The sequence below is a fragment of the Meleagris gallopavo genome, chromosome 25, assembly GCF_905368555.1.
Source record: "Meleagris gallopavo chromosome 25, MGAL_WU_HG_1.1, whole genome shotgun sequence".
In the NCBI taxonomy this organism is placed as follows: domain Eukaryota; kingdom Metazoa; phylum Chordata; class Aves; order Galliformes; family Phasianidae; genus Meleagris; species Meleagris gallopavo.
The window spans coordinates 1,868,266-1,889,322 of NC_139428.1; the positions used below are offsets into that span (position 1 = coordinate 1,868,266).

Consider the following 21,057-nt stretch of genomic DNA (forward strand, 5'->3'; position numbering starts at 1 on the left):
GACACCCTGATGCCTTACCCTGAACAATGGCCATGCTGGTGTCCCCTTGGCCATGATGGGATCCCCACTGTTGTGTTGGTGTCCCCATGGCTGTGTTGGTGTCCCCATAGCTGTGTTGTTGTTCCTACGGCCATGGTGGTGTCCCCATGGCTACACTGGTGTCCCCATGGCAATTCTGGGGTCCCCATAGCTGTACTGGTATCCCCATGGCCTGCTGGTGTCCCTATAGCTGTGTTGGTGTCCCCATGGCTATACCGGTGTCCCCATAGTGTGTTGGTGTCCCTATGGCCATGCTGGTGTCCCTATAGCTGTGTTGGTGTCCCCATGGCTATACCGGTGTCCCCATAGTGTGTTGGTGTCCCTATGGCCATGCTCGTGTCCCTATAGCTGTGTTGGTGTCCCTGTGGCTGTACTGGTGTCCCCATAGCTGTGCTGGTGTTCCTACAGCCATGGTGGTGTCCCTATAGCTGGTGTCCCCATAGCCATCCTGGTGTCCCCATAGCCATGCTGGTGTCCCCATGGCAATGTTGGTATCCCCATAGCTGTGCTGGTGTCCCCATAGCCATGCTAGTGTCCCCATAGCTGTACTGGTATCCCCATGGCCTGCTGGTGTCCCTATAGCTGTGTTGGTGTCCCCATGGCTGTACTGGTCTCCCCATGGCTGCGCTGGTGTTCCTATGGCCATGCTGGTGTCCTCATAGCTGGTGTCCCCTTGGCAACGCTGGTGTCCCCATAGCCATGCTGGTGTCCCCATGGCAATGTTGGTATCCCCATACCCATCCTGGTATGGATGGTGTCCCCATAGCCATGCTGGTGTCCCCATGGCAATGTTGGTATCCCCATATCCATCCTGGTATGGATGGTGTCCCCATAGCCATGCTGGTGTCCCCATGGCAATGTTGGTATCCCCATACCCATCCTGGTGTCCCCATAGCCATGCTGGCTTTCCACCATCCTGGCCTGGAGCATTCCCCCCTCTCCTGCACGAAGCACAGCTCAGGCAGGGACCAGCCTGACTGGGCGGCTGACACATCCACAGCACAACGCCACACACTTCCCTCTCCCAGTTGTTCAGTTGTTAAAAAAATAAAAAAGGAGCAACACTGGCAATATAAATGACCCCCCTCCCCACCCAGAGCAGGGCAGCAATCTGGGAACAGGTTTGGGATGCGAGTGCCAACAACGCAGCCCTCGAGACACAGGAGGAGCGTGGGGGTCCGGGCAAAAAACCCACCCAGACGACACGACAAATTAACATTAATTTATTAGAATAGTCATGAAAAAAAAAAAAAAAAAAAAAAAAAGAATCTCTTTACATATGTGGCGTTTCTGTTGTTGTTTTTTTTTTTTTTTCCTTTCTATACAAGAGAATTGTCACTGCTTCTCTCTCCCCCCTGGAAGCAGGGCACGATGCACGCCGGCGGGACGGCGCATGGGAAATACAATCTGCGTGCTGCGCCGAACCCGGGGCTGTCTTTGGTTAAGGAGCAGCGCTGCTTCCACCCCCATGTGGGGTTTAAGGAGGGGACATGCACGGGGCTGGGGGTGCTCGGCATCCAGGAGGGACAGAGAGGCCCAGGTTTTGCAGGGCGCGAGGGGAGCGGGGACCCCCGCATGGCTACGGGGTATTTATTGAGCAAGACCCGGTGTGAATGCAGCACTGGGGTGGGTGGCCCCGCGGGGAACGCAGCCGTGGAGGGGGAGATGCGGATCCGGGCCCCCACCTCCGTGAGCTGCACCCCTGGGCTCAGGGGGTGCGGATGCAGCAAGCAAAGGGAGATGCGAAGCCGTGCAGCCCCGCGGGTGCCCCCAGTTCTGCAGCCACAGCCCAGCGCCGTCCCACGGGGTCACTGTGGGTTGGGGTCGCCTCCAGCACAGCCCCGTGCAGCTCTGCCAGTCCTGGAGCCCAGGGAGCGTCCTCACCCCAGGGCCGGGCGTCCCCCACCCAGGGCTCCATCCTGCTCCTCAGCCGGTCCACGGCTCGCAGGGCACAGCTGTCCCCACAGCTCCCATCCATCCAGGACGGTCCCCCCTTCCCAAACCCGGCGTGTAGTGATAGAGGAACCCGAAAGTGTGGGGGAGCAAAGAAAGAAAACGAAGAGGGAGAGAAACCAGAGGAAGGAAGGGGCAGCCCCGCACTACTGCCCCTTGGGGATGAAGGGCTCCCCCTCCTCCGGCTCCTGCCGCGGCCCCGGGTCGCTCAGACACCGCAGCATCCTCTGGCTGCTGGGGCTGTCGCTGGTCCCCGGCGTGAAGACGTCGTCGGTGCCAGGGGAGGAAGGCTCCTTGGGCCGCATCACCAACCCCTCCTCATCCTCCTCGGGGGAGGGAGGCAGGCCACCGCAGCCCTTGGGCACCTCGTTGGGCAGGTCCACCGACTCCGGGGACTGCGGGGAGGCCGGGTCGATGGTGATGATGGGGAGGTTCTCCGAGTCCGGCTTGGGTTCGTAGGCCAGTGGGTCTGGGGGGGCAGAGAGGAGTCAGGCAGAACGTAGCTCTGGGTAAATCGGGTCGGCCTGGGGAGTGCCAGCAGGAAAGGGGTCCCGGGGACCCTCAGCTAATGCACTGCAGGTCTTTGAGGTCTGCACCCCCCGGGCTCGCTCTGACTTTAGAAGCCTTTTTCTGAGCTGCGCGTCCCGTTTGGAAGGCACCGGCCAGCCCAGCTCTGCTTGCACGGATTGCGAGGGGCGAAGCCGCCCTCTGCTGAGCAAACCCGGCTCCAGCAAGCAGCGACGCTGAGCTGCTTCTGCTCGGGTTCCTCTCCTGCCGCCTAGCTGCTGTCCCCAAGGATGCACGGGGCAGAGAAGAGGGGATGCGGGACAGCAGAGAGGACGCAGGACAACAGAAGGGACACAGGACAGCAGAGGGAACACGGGACAGCAGAAGTCGGGACAACGGAGGGGACAGAGGACAGTAGGAGGGACGTGGGACAGCGCAGGGGACAGAGGACAGCACAGGGATACAGGACAGCACGACCCCTGAGTGGCTGCACACCCAGTGATGCTCAGCACGACGCCAAGACCTGCGTGTCCCCCCAGCTCCATCCCACCCTACCTGAGCCAATGCGAGCCCGGGACATGGTGGGAGAATCAATCTTGTTAGCTGGCACTGTCAGGTAGGCATTCTGCAACCAGAACACAGGGAAAGCAGCATGAGGGACTGCCTGCAGCCAAACGGCCCCGGGGAAGTGGGGAATTGATCCTGAGTCTCAGGGATGAGCGAGAAGCAGCAGTGGGATGCAGAGGGTAGATGTATCCTCCCAGCCATGCTGCAAGGACTTGTTCTGCATCTGCCTTCACGCTGCAATCACCAGAGGGCAGGGAAGCTACAGTGGACCCCATGCAGGACAGCGGTGCCCTTCCCAGCTGGAAGCCCCATCCACCTCCATCCCGCCCCGTCCCTCACCAGCATCCCCTGACCTGGCGATCAGCCTGCCGGATTTTCTGCCTCCTCAGGAGCATTTGGTTCCAGGCTTCCTCGTAGGGGTCAGCCACCAGCGTGTGCCGGTTGTAGGATCGCAGCTGTGAAAACACCCAAGAAAAGGAGATGGGTGAAAAATGGGAAGGCAAAGGGAGGTCACGGCACCGTCCCCTTTGGAGATGGGATGACACAGCTGCCCGTGGGCAGAGCACGTCCATTCCCTTGTGCTTCATCCCGTGGGATGTCTCATCTCACCCACCACAGCCCAGGAAGGGCTCAGCCAACAGGCCAGCCTCCCCTCAGCACATCCCAGTGTCTCTTGGGGAGGGAACAGAGACTGGGAACACATGGGGCCGAGCTGAGGATGGGCAGAGGGGCACAGCTGGCGCTGAGGGCTGCAGATTGAGGGCCACCCCAGGGAAACAAAGGGGGAACGCGGGGCGAGGGCACAGCACGGGGCTCGCCTCACCCTCTGCCTGGTTTTCTGCAGGTTGCTGCGGAGGATCTTCCGGATTTCCTCCTCCTTGTCTTTGGACAGGGTCGGGATGACGCGTTCCACAGGGAGGGTTTTGGGGCTGATGTTCCTGCATGGACAGACAGCACTCAGAGTCACGGTGCCACAGCACATGGCAGAGCTGAAGGGCTGCTTGCCCCACGGCCACCACCGGGCAGCACAGGGAGGCTGGGAACTCACTGGATGGAGACAGCGGAGATGGTGGAGGGGATCTTGCCCAAGCCCCCACTCTCCACCAGCTCGATTGCCTGCTTCATCTCCATCTTGTGATAGAAAGCAATGAGCTGCGGCTCCTTGGAGCGCTCTCCTGCTATCAGGCACTTCTTCACGTACTTCTTGTTGAAGCGATTCAGCCTTCCCAACAATGCGGGGAAAGAAGGAGAGGTAGTACATCACATCAGCCCTGCCCCAGCACACCCACCCCTCTACAGACCGTCTCCCCCAGGTGTAGGTTGCAGCTTGGGACCCCCCCCGGAGCCAGGCAGACCCCACAGCTCACAGCCTTGAGCTGCTCTGGGGCATCCTGCAGGAATTCCCCCCCTTTGCACGCAGCGTGGCAAAGCGGTGCAGCCCCACACCTCGCTCACGCTCAGCCCAGCACTGTGATTCACTGGGGGGAGCCCACGTGGCTTCCGCGGCCTAAGGAAAACCCCAGCCCTGGGTCGCCAGTCGGCAACTCAACCCCGTTCCCATCTCACCCACAGGTCCCACCAAACCACCCTCCTCACTTGTCTTTCCAGTGGTGATGCCCGTAGTGACCGCAGATATCCTCGATCCCCGTCAGAAGGTGATCCAGGAACTGTAAGAGAAGGCGCAGGGCACGGGCAGCTGATGGGCTGCTGCCTCTCCTCCCCCTACCCCACACTGACACGGGGTGACGGCACTCAGCGGGGTGTGACATCAGGGCTGTGGGTCCGGGGGGGCCTCGGGAGGGCGGGCGGTCCTACGCAGCTCAGGCAGAGAGGGGAGGTGTGGGTCGGAGCGGGCATCGGACGACACAGAAGGGGAGAGCCCTCGCTCCGTCCCCCCTTACCTTGGGCACCATTTAGGGGCAGCTCCCGCTCCGTGCACCCGCCTGGGTACAGCGGTGGAGGTGGCAGAAGCAGAGAAAGAAGAGGGCTAAGGCAGCGAAGGGACGCGTGCCAAGGGCTGGGAACGCGGCGTTACCTGCGTGTGGATCTCCTCGTTGATGGAGCGCTTCGTCTCCTGCTTCTTCTTCACGGCCAGCAGATCCACCAGGGGCCGGATGGTCATGCCCTGGGGAGGGGGGCAGGAGGGTCAGACCGTGGGCAGATGGATGGGGTGGGAAGCAACCGGCAACCAGCCCGGGGCGTGGGGTTGAGGCTGGGTGGGCTTCAAGCTCACCTCCAACCTCAGCCCTCCCACGATTGTCTGATTCTATGAGCGGCAGCTCCTTGCTTTCATCATTTCCACACCCCCACAAGGCTCTCTACCCCTCTGGACCCACTTGCCACCGACCTGCACGAAGACAGTGAAGAAGATGACGGTGATGATGGCCGTGAGGAACATGTCCCTCATGTTAAAGTGCTCGTAGTCGAGGAGGTAACAGAGGGAGAAGGCGATGGCTCCCCGCAGGCCCCCGTAGGCAATGATGAACTGATCCTTTGGTGTCAGCTTCACGATTCGGAACTTGTTGATGAACCAGGTGAGGACCAGGACGCCTGGGGAGCGCACAGAGATGGTGAAGGAAGCCCCCAGACCTGAAGAAACCCCCCCAGAGCCCAGAGCAGTGCTGCACCCTTTAACACGAGGGATATGCTCCTCGGACCCTTGGGTGCACGCTCATCCCAACCCCCTGCCCAGCACAAACGTGGCCTCACCCCCATCTTCCCATAAAGCCAACCACAAGCAAAGTCCAATGCCCGCTGTGGAGCAGTGCTACCCAGTCGACTCCAGTCTTCCCAGCAAGGCAAATTGGGACCTGAGAGGAGCCCCGAGAGGAGCCCACAACCCAGGAGCAGCCCCGGGGACTGCCACCACATCAAGGGCTCACCCAAAACCCTCGCGATGAGGCAGAAGAGCAGCGTGCTGATGACGAAGGTCCAGTTCCAGTAGTGCTGGCCAGCCACGGTGGAGACACCCAGGAAGATGAAGATGAGGGTCTCGCTCACGCTGCTCCACATCTTGAGGAAATACTTGATGGTGGTGTGGGACTTGTGGGAGATGTTGGCTTCCACATAGGGCCGCATGACGACGCCGGAGGCGATGAGCCTAGGGGCAAGGAGGGGGCACTCAGCAGCCGTGGAGGCAGCCCCAAGCCATGGCCCTGCAGCACGAGGCTTGTGAGATGCCAGGGATCCAGGAAGGGCAACGTAAGGATTTTCCTCCCCCCTGGTTGGGCAGCATTGGAAGCAGGCAGCACAAACCCAACGCATTGTGAGCACTCAGCAGGCCCTGCTGCCACCACGGGCCTGAAGGAGTGGGAAATGGGCCGTCAGTGGTTTGGGATCTGTGGGTCAGCCCAAGTGAGACTCTCTCCCCGCTGCCTTCGTGCCCAAACACAGCCCCGGCCCTCATCAGGCGTGCTCTGGCCACGCTGGGACTGCTACGGAGAGCAAATCCCCCAAAAGTGGGGTCCTGGGGTAGGAGGGCACCTCATCCCCCCGCACCCAACTCACGCCATGATGCCGGAGAGGTGGAAGAGCTCCGCAGAGAGGTAGGCCATGTAGCTGTAGAGGAAGACGAAGAGGGGCTCGATGACGCGGATGTTGGAGGTGAAGCGGGACGTGAAGGCAGCAATCAGCCCATAAATGACGCCCACGAAGACGCCGCCCAGAGACACCACGAAGAAGCTGAGGAAGCCAAGGATGATATCGATAATGGTCACTTGCTCAAAGTTGGCAAACTCCTCAAAAAGGTGGTAGAGGACCTGGGAATGAGAAGGGAGAAGGGGTTTCAAACTGAGGAGATCCCCTCACCTCAGAGCTCTGTTTAGGGACCATCCTTAGGAGAGCGTAGCAGGGATGCATGCAGACGCCCAAGGGAGCCTGGCCGCATCACACAGAGCTGCATCCTGTGCTCCAGCCAGCAGAAGAAGCTGGCGGTGCTTTGCTGTCACACAGCTGGACACACATCCAGGACAGCTCTGTTCTCCACTACAGTCCCAGCTGCCGTCCCTGGAGGGGCTCCAGGCAAGGATGACCCAGCAAGAGATCGTTCCCGCTTCCCAGTGGATAAATAAGGACACCCAACAGCCACGTGGGGAGAAAAGGCAACAGCTGCCCCTGCTCAGCACAGAGCACAGCCCAAACCTTCATGCTGCTTTGTAGCTGACAGGGCAGCCTTGCAAGGAGCCCACCCCGGGCTGCATCTCTCACTTCTGGATGTGTTTACTGGAGAGATTTTAAAGCAGGAAGGGGAATCTGACTTCGGAGCATCCTGCAGGGTACTCGGAGCAGGGGGAGGGCAGGGTGCCAGACCCAGCGTGCCAGAGCTGGTTCCTGGGGCCCGGGCTGGGACAGATGGGAGAGCAGAAGGCAAAAGTATTCCTTAGGGATGGGAGCGAGGACACAGCCCAGGGCAAAAAGGGAGAAAAGCTCCTGGGAAAAGCCCTGTGCTGGGACAGCACGTTCCTCCTCACCCTCTGCAGCATGCTGAGCAGAGCAGATGGGGCGTGGGAGCAGAGCCAGGAAAAAGCAGTGGGCTGGGAGTAAATGTGGAGGTCAGCACTGCAGGGAGGAGGATGACAGCCATGCCAGCACCTGGACACAGCTGTCCTTTGGAAACAGCACGGATCCTCTGTGCTCCCCATTGCTTTTGCTGGGTGAGCAGCAGGACCTCAGCACTGGGGTCAGGAAGCAGCGTCCCCCCATCCCTGTGGGATGGGGCTGGGGGGCAGAGTGAGCCAGCAAAGCTCCGCAACCCTCCCTGAGATGCAGCAGAGCTCTGAGCACATGCTCTTGGCCTTCCCAACCCGTCAAGTGAAGCACATCACCTCAAAGCACCTCTGCAGTGTTTTCAGCTGCTATATTTAGCTCTGCACCTGCAGAAGTTCAGAAGCAAGCGCAGCACTGCAGCCCTGCAGCCCACAGCACCCAGCCTGTGCCAGCAGCATCCCACAGATGGACGGAAGCAGCCCTGGTGCCACCCCAAAGCAAACCCCGACAGCTCCGCTCACCACCGTGACGGCGTCGTTCAGCAGGGACTCCCCAAAGACCAGGATGTGCAGCAGCTCGTTGATGTGGATCTCCTCAAAGACAGCCAGCACGGCCACCGGGTCCACGGCCGAGATGATGCTGCCGAAGAGCAGGTTGGCCAGCAGGCCGATGTGGTTGAGGCCGCTGCCGCCGATCTGGCACACGGCATACATCAGCCCCCCCAGGAAAAAGGCATTCCACAGCGTCCCCACCACGGCGAAGATGAGGATGGTGCCCAGGTTCTCCGTGAACTGTCGCAAGGGGAGGAAATAGCCGGCGTCCAAAATGATGGGAGGGAGAAGGAAGAGGAAGAAGATGTCTGATTTAAGGATGGGGGGCTTTTCGCCCACCGCTTTAATGAGCCCGCCGACCAGAAGGCCCACCACGATGAGCAGGCAGCTCTCGGGAACCACTTTGGACACCGAGGACATCACGTGGAAGCCTGGAGAGGAGAGAGCAGAGCACACGTTGGCTACGGGAACGGAGGATGTGGGAAGGAGGGACCGCTCCCAGCCCTCGCCGCGGCCTTGAGAACCTGCTGCTTGCCTCAGTTCCCCTTTCTACCCCGTGCTCCCAAGCTGGGAAGTGGAAGCTGGGCTGACATACAGTACCACTGCCCGTCCTCGCAGCGCAGAGCCCAGGGGGGGCTCAGTGGACCCCCAGCCCCGTGCCAGTGCTGGCAGCACGCACAGTGCTCACACAAGCTGCTGCTGGCTCCAGCTCTTCCCAACAGAGTTACTCATTCCCAGCACACGTAGGTGCTGCGTTTACCTCCCGTCAGACCCACGCGGGGCTCACACTGTGCCCCATGGCAACGTCCCATCCCTTAGGATGCCTCGGCGTCATTGCAGCCCCCGGGTCCACGCAACCCCTTACACCCCACCCCTGCCAGGGGGCTGCAGGGACAGGGAGGGCTTCCCTGGATTGTCTCCCAGGATTTATAACGATGACTTTGAAGCGAGGCACATTTGTTCCCTGGCAAAGGGATGGGTTTCCCATCAGGCACCGCTGACACCGTGTTCCATCATTCCTTCTGGCCGTGCCATCTGCACGGTGTGGACTCAAACCCTCGGCGGCGACGCGGGCGGCTCTGCACCATCACACTGCCAGCTCGTCCCTCCCTCCTCTGGTGCAGCACAAACATGTCTGGAAAGCAAAACGCCTCCCCCTGTGCCCAGCACTGAGTCAGCTGCCGGATCCGAGGATGGAGCAGAGCTCCGACTGCTCCTCTGCAGGGATCCTCACAGCCTGGACGGGTCTGGCATGGCCTCATGGGGCTCTGGTGGCTCTGGAAGGTCTCAGGTGCTGTGATGAGGGGTAAGGAGCCTGCCTTCTGTGCTGGCGTTGCTGCAGCAGTGCTGCCAGAGCAAAGCCCAGGGATGGCAGAGGAGCAGTCCCCCAGAGCAGGTTCCCTATAGCACATCATGCAGGAGAGCATCCTCTGTACCACTGGACAGAGCCTGGCCTCATCCTCCTCACTCCCACCCTTCAGATATCAGTCAGTGCTGCTCAGATCCTTCCTTTCTGCAGGGAACAGCCCCAGGGCTCTCAGCCCGTCCCCATCAGGAGGTGCTCCACGATCCCACCATCTCTGCAGGTGCCACAGACGTGAGGTGCAGCAGCACGGTGCGTGATAATCCCTTCCCCTAGCACAGCTCATTGCAAACGGCACTCAGAGGCACACACCTCAGCACAAGCCAGCCCTGGCCACAATCAGATGGAAAGCCACACCAGCAGCATGAAGCCTGCAGCTCACCGGTGCTCACACACTGAGCACATCCCATCATGAATAAAACACAAATGCTGACAATTAAGCATCTCTCACTTCTTCCCCACGGGCCCCGAGATCCCATCAAACTGGAACATTCGTGCACTGATGTGGATTTGGTGCTTCAGGTCCCTAAAAATACACTCGCACAGGCTGCATGTTAATCATGCCTTTGATTCCGTGGAGGCAGCTCCTCTGCTATCAAACACTGTGTGTGAGCAAGAACGGTTGGGTAAACAGCAACCCTGAGAGCAAACAAGGAAATGTGCAAGCTAATGGGTTCAGTCTGGCTGCATGGTGAGCACGGGGCTGCAGTGCAGGCTGAGGTTTGGGGCAGGGCAGGGCGGTGGGACCGGCTCTGCAGCCTTCATGCTAGCCAAGGTCAAGTGCAGCTCAAGCTCCAAAGGGGGTGAAATCACTGTTGTGGAGATTTGGGGCTGTTTTGAGGCATCGCCTGCGCTGCAGAGGAGTTTGCCCTGCGGCTCCTCAGCACTGGGTGACTTCGTTTTGGTCTCCAAACATTTGCATGGGGCTGCTTCAATCCCAGCACAAGAACACAACTCCTGCCCTGCAGAGCTGCTGGTGCAGGGAGCCTTCCCCCTGCTGCTGCTCAGAGGCTGTGGATGCTCAAAGAGGCCATCAGGCTCAGCCCCATCACGGTGAGCCTCCGTGGGTCCCCAGGCACAGAGAGGTGAATGCTGATGGCTGAGCTGCCACAAGTGAGAGCTCCAGGAGGTCCACCCGTGTGCTGATAAACAGGACCTGGCTGCCTTTCCCCAGGCCCTCAACGCTGATGGATGTGAGGCCGTGTAAACATTTACTCCCAACCCAGCCACCCTGGACAGGCTCCAACCTACACACTGTTCTGGCCTTCCTCAGCTACGGCTGGGTTATGGATGGGTTGGAAGCTGTGCCCCATGCTACGTAAGCTCCATCCCATGGCGTGTGCTCCTTCTCTGCCTCCTGACCCCAAACGTGCCACATCTGAGCTGCCTTCTGCCCAAGCTGCAGATGGGAAGGATACAGAGGGTCAGGATTTGAGGACAGAGGGATGGAACAGGGAGGGATGCAGCTCAAAGAGGAGATCTGATGATGGAACAGGGAGGGATGCAGCTCAAAGAGGAGATCTGATGATGGAACAGGGAGGGATGCAGCTCAAAGAGGAGATCTGATGATGGAACAGGGAGGGATGCAGCTCAAAGAGGAGATCTGATGATGGAACAGGGAGGGATGCAGCTCAAAGAGGAGATCTGATGATGGAACAGGGAGGGATGCAGCTCAAAGAGGAGATCTGATGATGGAACAGGGAGGGATGCAGCTCAAAGAGGAGATCTGATGATGGAACAGGGAGGGATGCATCTAGATGAGGAGATCTGATGATGGAACAGGGAGGCATGCAGCTCAAAGAGGAGATCTGATTGCCCCATGCTGCTCCCAGCCATTTGGAAATCTCCTGAGGCCACAGGCACTGCATGCCCATTGGGGTGCAGCCATCTGCCTCCCTGCACAGCCCCATCCCACCCATCCAGACTTCTCCCCCCCCTCCATCGCCCCGGCGCTGCAGTGCAGCTCTCCAGCATGGGACCCAAGGTCAGCTTAGTCATCGCTCTGGCAGCACTTGGTGGATGTAAAGACCTCTCCCTGAGCAGCACGAAAAGAACGTTTTAATAACATTTTAATCAAACACTTTCCAAGAGCATTTACGGTGAAAGAAAAAGCAGGGAAGCTTTTATGCACTTCTCTGCTCCAACCCCTGGGGCTGTGCTCGAGACGGAGCCACAGAACCCCCCAACACCTAAAAATCACCCATGTTTGGAAGGAGCTGAGCCCTCATGTCTGCCCTGCAGGGCTGCCCTTCTCAAGGACACTGCAGAGAGTGCAGGCTGTAGGGGCACATGTGGCTCAGCACCAGCAGGGCCCCTCTGAAAGCCACACGAACCCTTCTGGGTGCCACAGACAGAGCACCAGGCAGCACAGCCTCAGCACTGGGGCACTGCTGGGCCTGGGGAACGGAGCTGGATGGGTCCTGCTGGGGGAAAAGGGGGACAGAAGTGGGGCTGGGACAGCTCTCCAGCTGCCCAGGGTGCTGCTCAGCCTTCCCTCTCTGGTGACCCCAAAATCTGCACCTCAGAGCAAGAGATGCTGTGCTGCACAAGGAGAGGTGGTGGGGGAGGAGGTTGGGCTGAGCTGTACCTGGCAGTGTCTGCTTGTTGCTTTATGCCTTTCAGGTCTGGGCTCACTGGGGCCGTCCCAGAGCTATCAGCACTGTTCTTATCTCCTGCACAGCAGCAGCCTGGGGTCGGTCACCTTCCCACACAGGGCTGGGTGCACAGGGCTGTGCCAGGCAGCCACAGCTCTCCTATCCAAACCGCCCTCCATTCATTTGTTTGCAGCATGAGGGGCAGGGAAGGGGAACAAGGGGTGATTCAGTGCGGGGCAAACAACGATTGAGCTCCGTTTGAGGGCAATAAGAGTGGGAAATCAGCTCTGAAAAATAATAAGGGCTGTATCTCTGGCAAATAGCAACGGGTCTTAATGGCTACTGACAGCCATGGGACTGGTAGGGTGGCACCAAGGGGCTGGGGCTGTGTTGGTGCACACGGATGCTGCCCTGCTCCGTGCAGAGCCCCGAGTCACCAAAAGCAGCATCAATTAAATATGTTCCCATTCCTTGGCTTTTCTTCCTAATTAGCAGTGAGAAAATAACGAGGTTCGAGCACAACTCTTTGTTTGATCTGGAGCAAATCGTTGCGGCTCCATCTCCTCCTTTGCCTCGGGCAAAGCTCCATTCCCTGTGCACAGAGCCCTGCAGGAGTGAGGATGCAGCACTGCAGTGCTGCCAAATGAACACCGCTGCCCTGGGACCCCAACAGCACTGCTGCAGTGCTGCAAAACAGGAGGAGGATGCAACAGTCCCTGGCACACCGGAGAGCTGTGAATCATCTGCAGGCAGCGGGCACGTCTGCCTGCCAGGGCTGCTCTGTGCTGACAAACAAGCTGATGCAAAGCACAGAACAGCCATAACGAGGTGCACGGATCCGTGGTTGAGCCTCCCCACGTCCGCAGGCTCTGGAGCCCAGGAGAATTTCCTGCTGGAAAACTCAGGGTGCCCTCATCCCAATTAAAACCTGCTCAACCCCAGCGCTTCCCCTTGGCTAATTAACCAGGATGAGCTGAAATGAAATGCTGTGCCCCACTGCGCTGAGCAGCAAACCACAGCCATGCAGGAGTCCTGCAGCAGGGAGGAACCCAGTGCTGCTCCTGCCGCATCGCTCGGCATGGCTCAGCCCAACCACCGCGTGTGAGCAGCACACAGTGCTCAAAGAAGCCAGCATGGGGCAGAGCTGGCCTCCAGGAGGGGACAGGACGGTCCCCATCACCTTCCAGCCATGCCCCAGCTGAGCTCTGCTGCAGCACACGGGCAGCGCAGGGGGAACCGTACCACTGTACCAGCAAAAAGCATCCCTGCAGCAAAGCACCAGCGTGGCAATCCGCAGGCAGGAGCCCTGTGAGTTCTTTGGAGGGCAGGGAGAGGCGATGCAACAAAAGGCTCGTCCCCTGGTTTTATCTCCAAAGCACTCACAAGAAATTAACAGATCAACTGGGAGTCTTTTACAGAGCCAGTATTAATTTCCTCCTGGCTGTAAAGAGGAATGAAGAAACAAAGGGCATTAAATGCACTTGCCCGTGTCCCCCAGCGAACAGCGTGCGAGCGGCTCCACAGCTCCCAGTTTCCAGCCCTACGCTTAGATAACGCTCCTTCAAACCGGCAGAAAAGCCAAGGACACTGCAAGGAAAGCAGATTGTAAGGAAGATCTGTTGGCTACGAATCGCAGAATCACCGAGGGCGGAAGAGAGCTCTGAGATCGTCCAGCCCAGCTGCCCACCCAGCAGCAGAACCTCCCTGCTAACACACATCCCCCAGTGCAGCACCTCGAAAGGAGAACCCCACGGAGCCCTGGAGCAGCACCTGACTGCTCCAGAGTTGCCTGCAGGGCAGAAAACACGAGGACTCCAAGCAGCAGGGCTGGGATTGCTGTACAGAGCTGGAGCAAGGGGCCAAGGAAGGGTTTGGGATGCTGTAAATGCATCACGTGCCAAGCTGGCTGCTGGAAAGCCCCAGTAACTCCAGGAACTGCAAACCTGTTGACTCAATGACCGCATTCCTCTCCCAGGCACATTCCAGAGCCACTCCTGGATTGCGGCTGTGATCGGCACGACTGCAGGATGCCTTTGCAGCAGCTCCATGCAGTGCCTCACACAGCGCTGCTGGGATGGGACTTTGCATCAGGAAGGTTCCAGCAGCAGCACTTGAGCTTTTTAAGATGGCTTTCATAGAAGAAGGGCTCCAAAAACGGCTCCAGCCCCACGGAGCAGGGCTGGGAGCTAAGCAGGACTGCTCACAGCTCTGCTTTGCCCACAGTTCTTCAGCTGCTGCGATGCACAGGATGGCACAAATGGCTGGGTTGGGAGGGCTCAGGGCAGTGCAGCACCACTGCCAGCACCACCTCCAAGGTTGGAAAAGAGGTGCACCCATTCCAACCATTTCCCCATCTGCACTGTATCCACTTGCGGGACAAAGCCAAAGCTTCACATTGCTCCAGAGCAGGAGATGCCTAAAACCACACTGCTGCACACATTGCAGCACTGAACAAATGGCTCCTGGAGCCTTCGGAGCCTCGGGAGTGAATCCCAGGGCACCCCAAGGTGAGCACCATGGGCAAAGCCCTGCATGCCAGTTACCTTTCCCAGGAAGGGCAGATTTCCTCGCAGGAACAGGGGCAGGAAGGACAAACAAAAGCCTTTCAGGAAATAACCTGCTGGTGCCCTCTGCGATCGCAGGGAGGATGTGGCCACAATATTGCCCTGATTACTACCGGGCTTGGGCGGCCGAAACAAAGCGATGTAATTTGCAGCACACGACAGCAGTGAGCTGGGAGAGTCAGCCTGCATCAGTGCTTCCTGACAGGAGCTCCCCGGGGAAACTGAGGCACGGCACAGCCAGAGGCACAGCGCTCTGCCCTCTGTGCCACCCGACCTGCAGCGCCAGGGCGAGGAGCTGCCTTTCTTCTGACCTGCCTTCCTTCCTTTTAAGCTGCCTTCTTCTCCTGCCAACCTGCCCTCCTTCCTTCCCACCTGCCCTCCTTCCTTCCCACCTGCCCTCCTTCCTTCCCTCTTGCTCTCCTTCCTCATGAGCTGCCTTCCTTTCCTTCCCAGCTGCCCTCCTTCCCTCCTGCCCTGCCCCAAACATCCAGCACGCTGTGATTCCTAAGCACTGGAAGAAGCCAGCTGTAAAGGTTCAAAGGGAGCCCAGCCCACTTCTGCAAAGGTGCCTCTTGCAGGTTTAGCAGAGAGAGGGGATTTATTTCCCTGCCACCATCATCCATTACGTGGAACTCAGGAGATGCCCCCCGGGCCAATTGCACTGCAACTGTGCAGCTCACGGAGATGCACCCGTCCCCTTCTGATCACAACTTTGCCCTCTTCAACCTCCTGCTCTGGGATCTCCCCCAGCAGCGTGCTGAGCCTTTGGTCACCGCTGTCCCCACCAAACCCATCCCATGGGAATGGAGCCCTGCAAGGAAAGCAGGAATGGGCAAAGCTGCTCCACTCCCAGCGCAGCAGTGATCCAACGTGCAGCCATGTGTGTGCCACCAAAGGTCTGCTTTTCACATCCTTGCTCCCAAGCAGAAGCACACGTGTGCTCCTCTGCCCGAGGAAAGAGCAGAACAGAAAGTGATGAAATTTCCACCTCTCAATTAATACACAGATGCCAGAAAACTAAAGGGAAGTCAGAGGGATGAGTGAGATCTCACCCAGCACAGATGGCAATCTCTGCCTCGAGCAGCACTGAGCTCCAACATGTGGCCAAAGAAACTCCTGAATTCTCAGCTCCACTGCTGCACTTTGCAGCCGAGATTGCAGAGCCACAGCAGCCCTGACAAGCAGGGATAGGTGCTGTGTAGGGATGCTCAGAGCTTTGGCAGCGTGTTCCTGATGGATTTCAGCTTTCATTTGAACAAATTAAGCCTTGGGGACCCAAAAGAAAAAAAAAAAAAGAACTCGGATGTTTACAAGGCAGCTGCAGCAATTCATCATTGCTTACTTTCAAGTTTCCTCTTTCAGTACCCACAGCTCTGCCTGCAGAGCAGCACACAGAAGATGCTCTGAGAGCAGTGCAGCCCCAGCAGCCAGGGCAGCCCCTGAAGCAGTTCCACGCAATGTCTGGCCCCGTCTTGCAGATGAGGAGCTTTCTTCCCCTCGAGTTTTTGGTGCTTTCTTGCTCAGCTTTCAGCAACGGGCAGAGCAAGGAGAATTAACTGCCATGGCTGCTCTTCCTGAGCCAGCAAAGCAGAGGGTGAAGGCAAAGCACAGCATTTGGATCCTTCCCCCGTAAGGCAGTGGGAACACAGCGAGTCTGCATTAATCAGGGGCTGTTTCAATTAATTAGCACGACAATTTTACACTTCTGTAGCACCAGCTGCATCAGTGCTTCCAAATCCTTTCCTGTTGTTCCCAACGACGGAACAGCCACCAGCTGATACCAAAGGGAACGTGTGCTGTGCTTGGGGTGATCTCACCCCGTATCTGCAGCCTGGAGGAGCCTGAAGGATGTGGGAATCCCACATCAAAGTGTCCCACGGACTCAGAGCACAGAACTCAGGCCCTGCAGCTGTTCCACCCTGCTGTGCTCAACACCACGGCCCATTTCCAGCCCGGTGATGGAGGTTTTGGGGAAGCACACCTGGCTGCTTCTCACCGTCTCCTCCCCAAGCCCTGCAGGTGGCATCGCTGTCCCAGCAGCATCCCCAGGTGCCACCGTTTGCACCCCCAGCAAAACCTCACCCCCCCACTCACATGAAAAACCAGAGGGGGTGGCATTTGGGAAGCGCTCAGGCTCTCTAGCACCCAGCTCTGGCTGTCAGACAGCAGTTGTCAGCCTCTAAAAATGGTCCCTTGGCAATGGAAGCAGCGCATCGCGAGGGCACGCAGCCCAACCTGCAGCCCAACCTGCAGCCTCTACGCTCTGATCTGCCTCTCCCAGCTCCTATCCCTGGGGAATTCCTCCATCCCACCCCTCCTCAGACAGCAGCAGTGTCCCCACGGCAGCCCCGTGCCACCCTGCAGCGCGCACCTCTCTGCCCTGCAGGGATGCACTGCCTGGATTGCTTTGCACCACGCTGATACGGAGCGTATGCTGCTGTTTTCCTGCACAGGGACAGTGGTGGCTGCAGGGAGGCACAGGGACCTCAGACACAGGGACAGAACGAGCGCTGCAAAGCTGGGAAGAGACACCGGAGCAATGACTCAGTAATTACTTCAGGCTCCAAGCAGAACCTGAGTGCTGCACTGGGCTCCGAATTCACGTCTCGCACGCAGCGATGAGCAAAAGGCCGGCACAGCTCAGGGCCGTGCAGGGACCCCACAGCACTCTGCAGGAAATAACATCCCCAGAAGCCGTTTGCGCTGCAAGGCACAGCGGCATGGCTGCTCCCTGACGTGGGGCTGAGGGGACACGGAGATCTGGGACGCAGCAGGGCTGGCATCCATCAGACCTCACGCAGGATGGGAACGGCACCTCTGTGCTCTGTGGTTCTAAAAGGCAGAGCCTGAGGGGTGCTCCGGAGATGGAGCTGAGCCTGATTCCTCCCCAAGGTTGGCAGCATACAGCTGGGAGCTGAGCAGCACAGCTCTGACCACCAGCCCCGGCCCACGGCACCCCAGCAAAGGGACCACACTGCAGCCTGCTGGCACACTGCTGGCTCCTTCCTTCCCTTCCCCCTGGCAAAGGAAAAGCATTTATAACCGAACCCAAACTGCGCCGTGACGGTTCTGGGACAAAGTCTGGCTGCAGCGCTCCCAGCAGCTCCAGCTGATGCTGCTCCACCTCCACCAGCACAGCCAGTGCTGGGAGCTGCCAGCCTGTAGCTGGGGGAGCAGGAACGGCGCTGCTGCGTCTGTCCCTCACCCCCTCCTTCTCCTACACAGCCTTAAAATACCACTCGGGTGCTCAGCAGCACCCTCCCCTTCCGCGTGGGTTGAGGGGAAGCAGAAGCAGCGCAGGCCTGTGGGACACACGTCGGTCACACATCAGTGCCGTGCCCACAGGACGAAAGGAGTGCCCCCCAGCCAGCAGCAAAAAGAAAGCACAAACCTCTGGGATGCCCCTGCACCGAGCCCCATTGCCAGCCCAGTTCACGGGGGGGAACACTGGTTTTTGCAGGAACACGGTTTTGCAGGAAGCTCCTGCAGTGCTGGGATAGCTGGGAGAGGTGGACAACGGGAGGCACCGAGCTGCAATTAAAGCCACGCTGTTAATTCCCAGCCCACACTGTATTCATTCCCCCCTTTGAGGGAGCTGCTTGCAGATCCCTGCTGGATGTGCAGGCGTGCCAAGGGATGGGCTGGGCTCCCTCAGCATCCCCAGGGGAGACGTTGTCCCCAAAAGAACCCTTGCAAAGTTGCAAAGCGGCTCCTCCCGGAATGCACCCCGCCATCCCAGCCTTGCATAACGCTTTCAGTGCAAAAGAACCGGGCTCAGCTGGTAACCGGGAACAACTTCCCAGCTGCACAAAGGGAAAGAGCTCCCCGAGCTGCCGGGCTCCACGCTGCGGCGTCGCTCACAGCCTTGCTTTTGGCCCCTCCTTTCTCCTTCAGCTTCCGCACAGACACTCCGGATTTCATCACTCATTCCCTTCCGAGCAGGATGACAGCCAACGCAGTGCCACAGCCCCCAGCACTGAGCAGAGGCCGCTGGTTTGGGGATCTGACGGCTGCATTTCCTGGTGTGCGGCTCCTCTTTACGCACCCTAAGCCACGAAGGATGGAGCTGCACCTCCTGCTTGGTTGTGCTGCTCTATTCCTTTCCAGAGATGCATTCAGCTGCTGAGGCTGGAATGCTTTTCCTTGTAAATAAAGCGTGCAGAAAATGGGGTTTGACCAGGCAGTGCACATGGAGCGGGGTGGGGTACAGCAGGGCAGTTTGGGCATGGTGTGCATGGGGGTCTCCCATGCACACAGGGTTTGGAACACTCAGCACCCAAAGCACTGTTCCCATTAAGTCACAGCATTCCATGAGGAACACTGCTCTTAAACCCGATGGGAATTGAGGTGCAAAAACCATGGGGATACAGAGCTGCTCTCCCTCCGCTCACCCTCTCCCAGCCTGGAGAAGGTAACGGCGCAGAGAAACAAACCCCTGGAGCTGGGCACTGCTTTCAGCTGGGGCTGCTGCACTGCATCCCACTCTGGGATTTCCCATTTCCCCACTATCAAAGCTTGGAAAACACTCAGGCAACCACGGCCACTTTGTGCCCCACAGCCCTGAGCCGTCACCCCCAGCCCCGCTGAGCTGCCCGGTGGTTTTGCTGCAGGCAGGGATAGGAGGGAAGGGGAGCACGGAGCTGTTGGAAAGGATTTCTCCAAGGTTACAAAAGGCACAGCGTGGTTTGGAAAGGAAACAAAGCACCGAACAAAGCTTCCTCCTCACCGGCGGAAAAAGCAAAACTAAAACGTTGCTCCCAGTCAGGGTGCAGGGAGACTCTGCTGTTAGATGGCATTGGAACCATCCGTGGGGTTGGGGGGCACTGCGCCCGCTGCCAGGCCTGCGGCAAACACAAGGTCGTGGGGAGAGAGAGGGATGCCCACTGCTGCCATGGGATGGAGGGGGGGTTTGTATGGGGTGTGCGGGGGGATCAGCACGGGGATGCACCGGGGGGCTGCCCTGAGAGGACAGGGGTGCAGGCGGGGTGCTCGGGGGGCTGCATTGGGGCACCTGGGAGGCTGCATTGGGGCGGCTGGGGGGCTGCATGGGGGGGCTCAGGGTTTGTAAGTGGGATGCTCAGGGGTTGCATTGGGGTTGCAATTGGGTGCTCAAGGGGTTGCAATGGGGCACTCAGTCACAATGGGGCGCTCGGAGGGTCACAATGGGGTCGCAGGTACGGTTCTCAGGCAATCCCACTGGGGTGCTCATAGGGCTGCAATCAATCGGGGGTCTCAGGGGTCACAGCTGAGGGGGTGCAGCCGAGATGCTCGCAGCACCCACTCCATGCACACCCTAAGGGTCCCTCCCGGGGGTCTCCCAGCCCGCTGCTCTCCCCACACCCCCCCCATCTCCCCCTCCCCCCCCAGCCCCCAGCCCCTACCCATCTTCATCAGGCAGGCCAGCAGGATCCAGAGCGAGATCTCGAAGGGGATGCGGACGTGCGAATAATCGATGCCCAGCACGGGGAAAGCTTTGCGGGGTTTGGAATGCCCATCGCTCGAGTGGTTGTGATGCTGTTTGTTCAGCGGGTGAACCTCCTGGGCCGTGGCGGGGGGGGCGGCGGTGATACCCCCGGGTTCTCCCCACGGTTGCTCCCAGGTGGGTTCGGAAACACGCGTGGCGTTGGCCTGTAAACCTTGGCCGGGAAGCAGCGGGCCCAGCAATAGCAATAGAGCCCAAGGAAGGGCTCGGAGGGCCGCGGCCCCCATGGCGGAGGGAGCCGGGGCCGCCCCGCAGAGACGCCGCGAGGAGATGGGACGGCGGCGGAGCGCCCGTACATCCCGGGGCGGCCGGGGGGCGGGGGGGGAGCGGGGAGGAGGCGGAGGCGGAACGCCGAGCGTTGGGAGGGAACGGGGGGGGGGCGGGGGCAGAGCCAGGCGGGGCGGGGTGAAACGGGGGGCATCGGGAGCGGGGGGAAAGGGGGGGAAAGGGGGGGTACGGCTTTAAAGGGGGGTTTTGAAAAGCAGGGTGCGACCGCGTGGGGTGCGGTGGGAATGGGGGTGGAAGGAAGGGTTTAACTTGAAGGGGGGGTAAGGGGTGAAAGGACAAAGGGGGGTGCTGGAAAGCAGCATGCAGCTGCAAGGGGTGCAGTGGGAACGGGAGGTGAGGGGTGCAATGCAAAGCGGGGTACAGCTTTAAGGGGGGGTAAGGGGGGAAAGGACAAAGGGGGGTGCTGGAAAGCAGCATGCAACTGCAAGGGGTGCAGTGGGAACGGGAGGTGAGGGCCGTGATGTGAAGTGGGGTGTGCTGAAATGCAGTGTGCAGCTGCAAGGGATGCAATGGGAGTGGGAGGTGAGGGTGGGATGCAAAGCAGGGTATAGCTTTAAGGGGGGAGGTAAGGGGTGAAAGGATAAAGGGGGGGTGCTGGAAAGTAGGGTGTAACTGCAAGGGGTGCAATGCAAAGCAGGGTGCAATGCAAAGCAGGGTATAACTT

At 59.3% G+C, this 21,057-nt stretch overlaps 1 protein-coding gene across 1 annotated transcript; it reads right to left on the bottom strand.

Moving 5' to 3' along the window:
* Window positions 1-1,246: 1,246 nt before the first annotated feature.
* On the bottom strand, window positions 1,247-20,436 carry SLC9A1 (solute carrier family 9 member A1). Its single transcript, XM_085208642.1, has 12 exons — window positions 20,005-20,436; window positions 8,073-8,533; window positions 6,574-6,824; window positions 5,949-6,166; window positions 5,414-5,616; window positions 5,102-5,191; window positions 4,663-4,733; window positions 4,115-4,288; window positions 3,890-4,004; window positions 3,420-3,521; window positions 3,055-3,124; window positions 1,247-2,461 (listed from the first exon to the last, which is right to left on the bottom strand). The coding sequence occupies exons 1-12, from the start codon at window positions 20,330-20,332 to the stop codon at window positions 2,139-2,141; spliced, it is 2,406 nt and encodes an 801-aa protein (XP_085064768.1). The 5' UTR covers window positions 20,333-20,436; the 3' UTR covers window positions 1,247-2,138.
* Window positions 20,437-21,057: the final 621 nt, after the last annotated feature.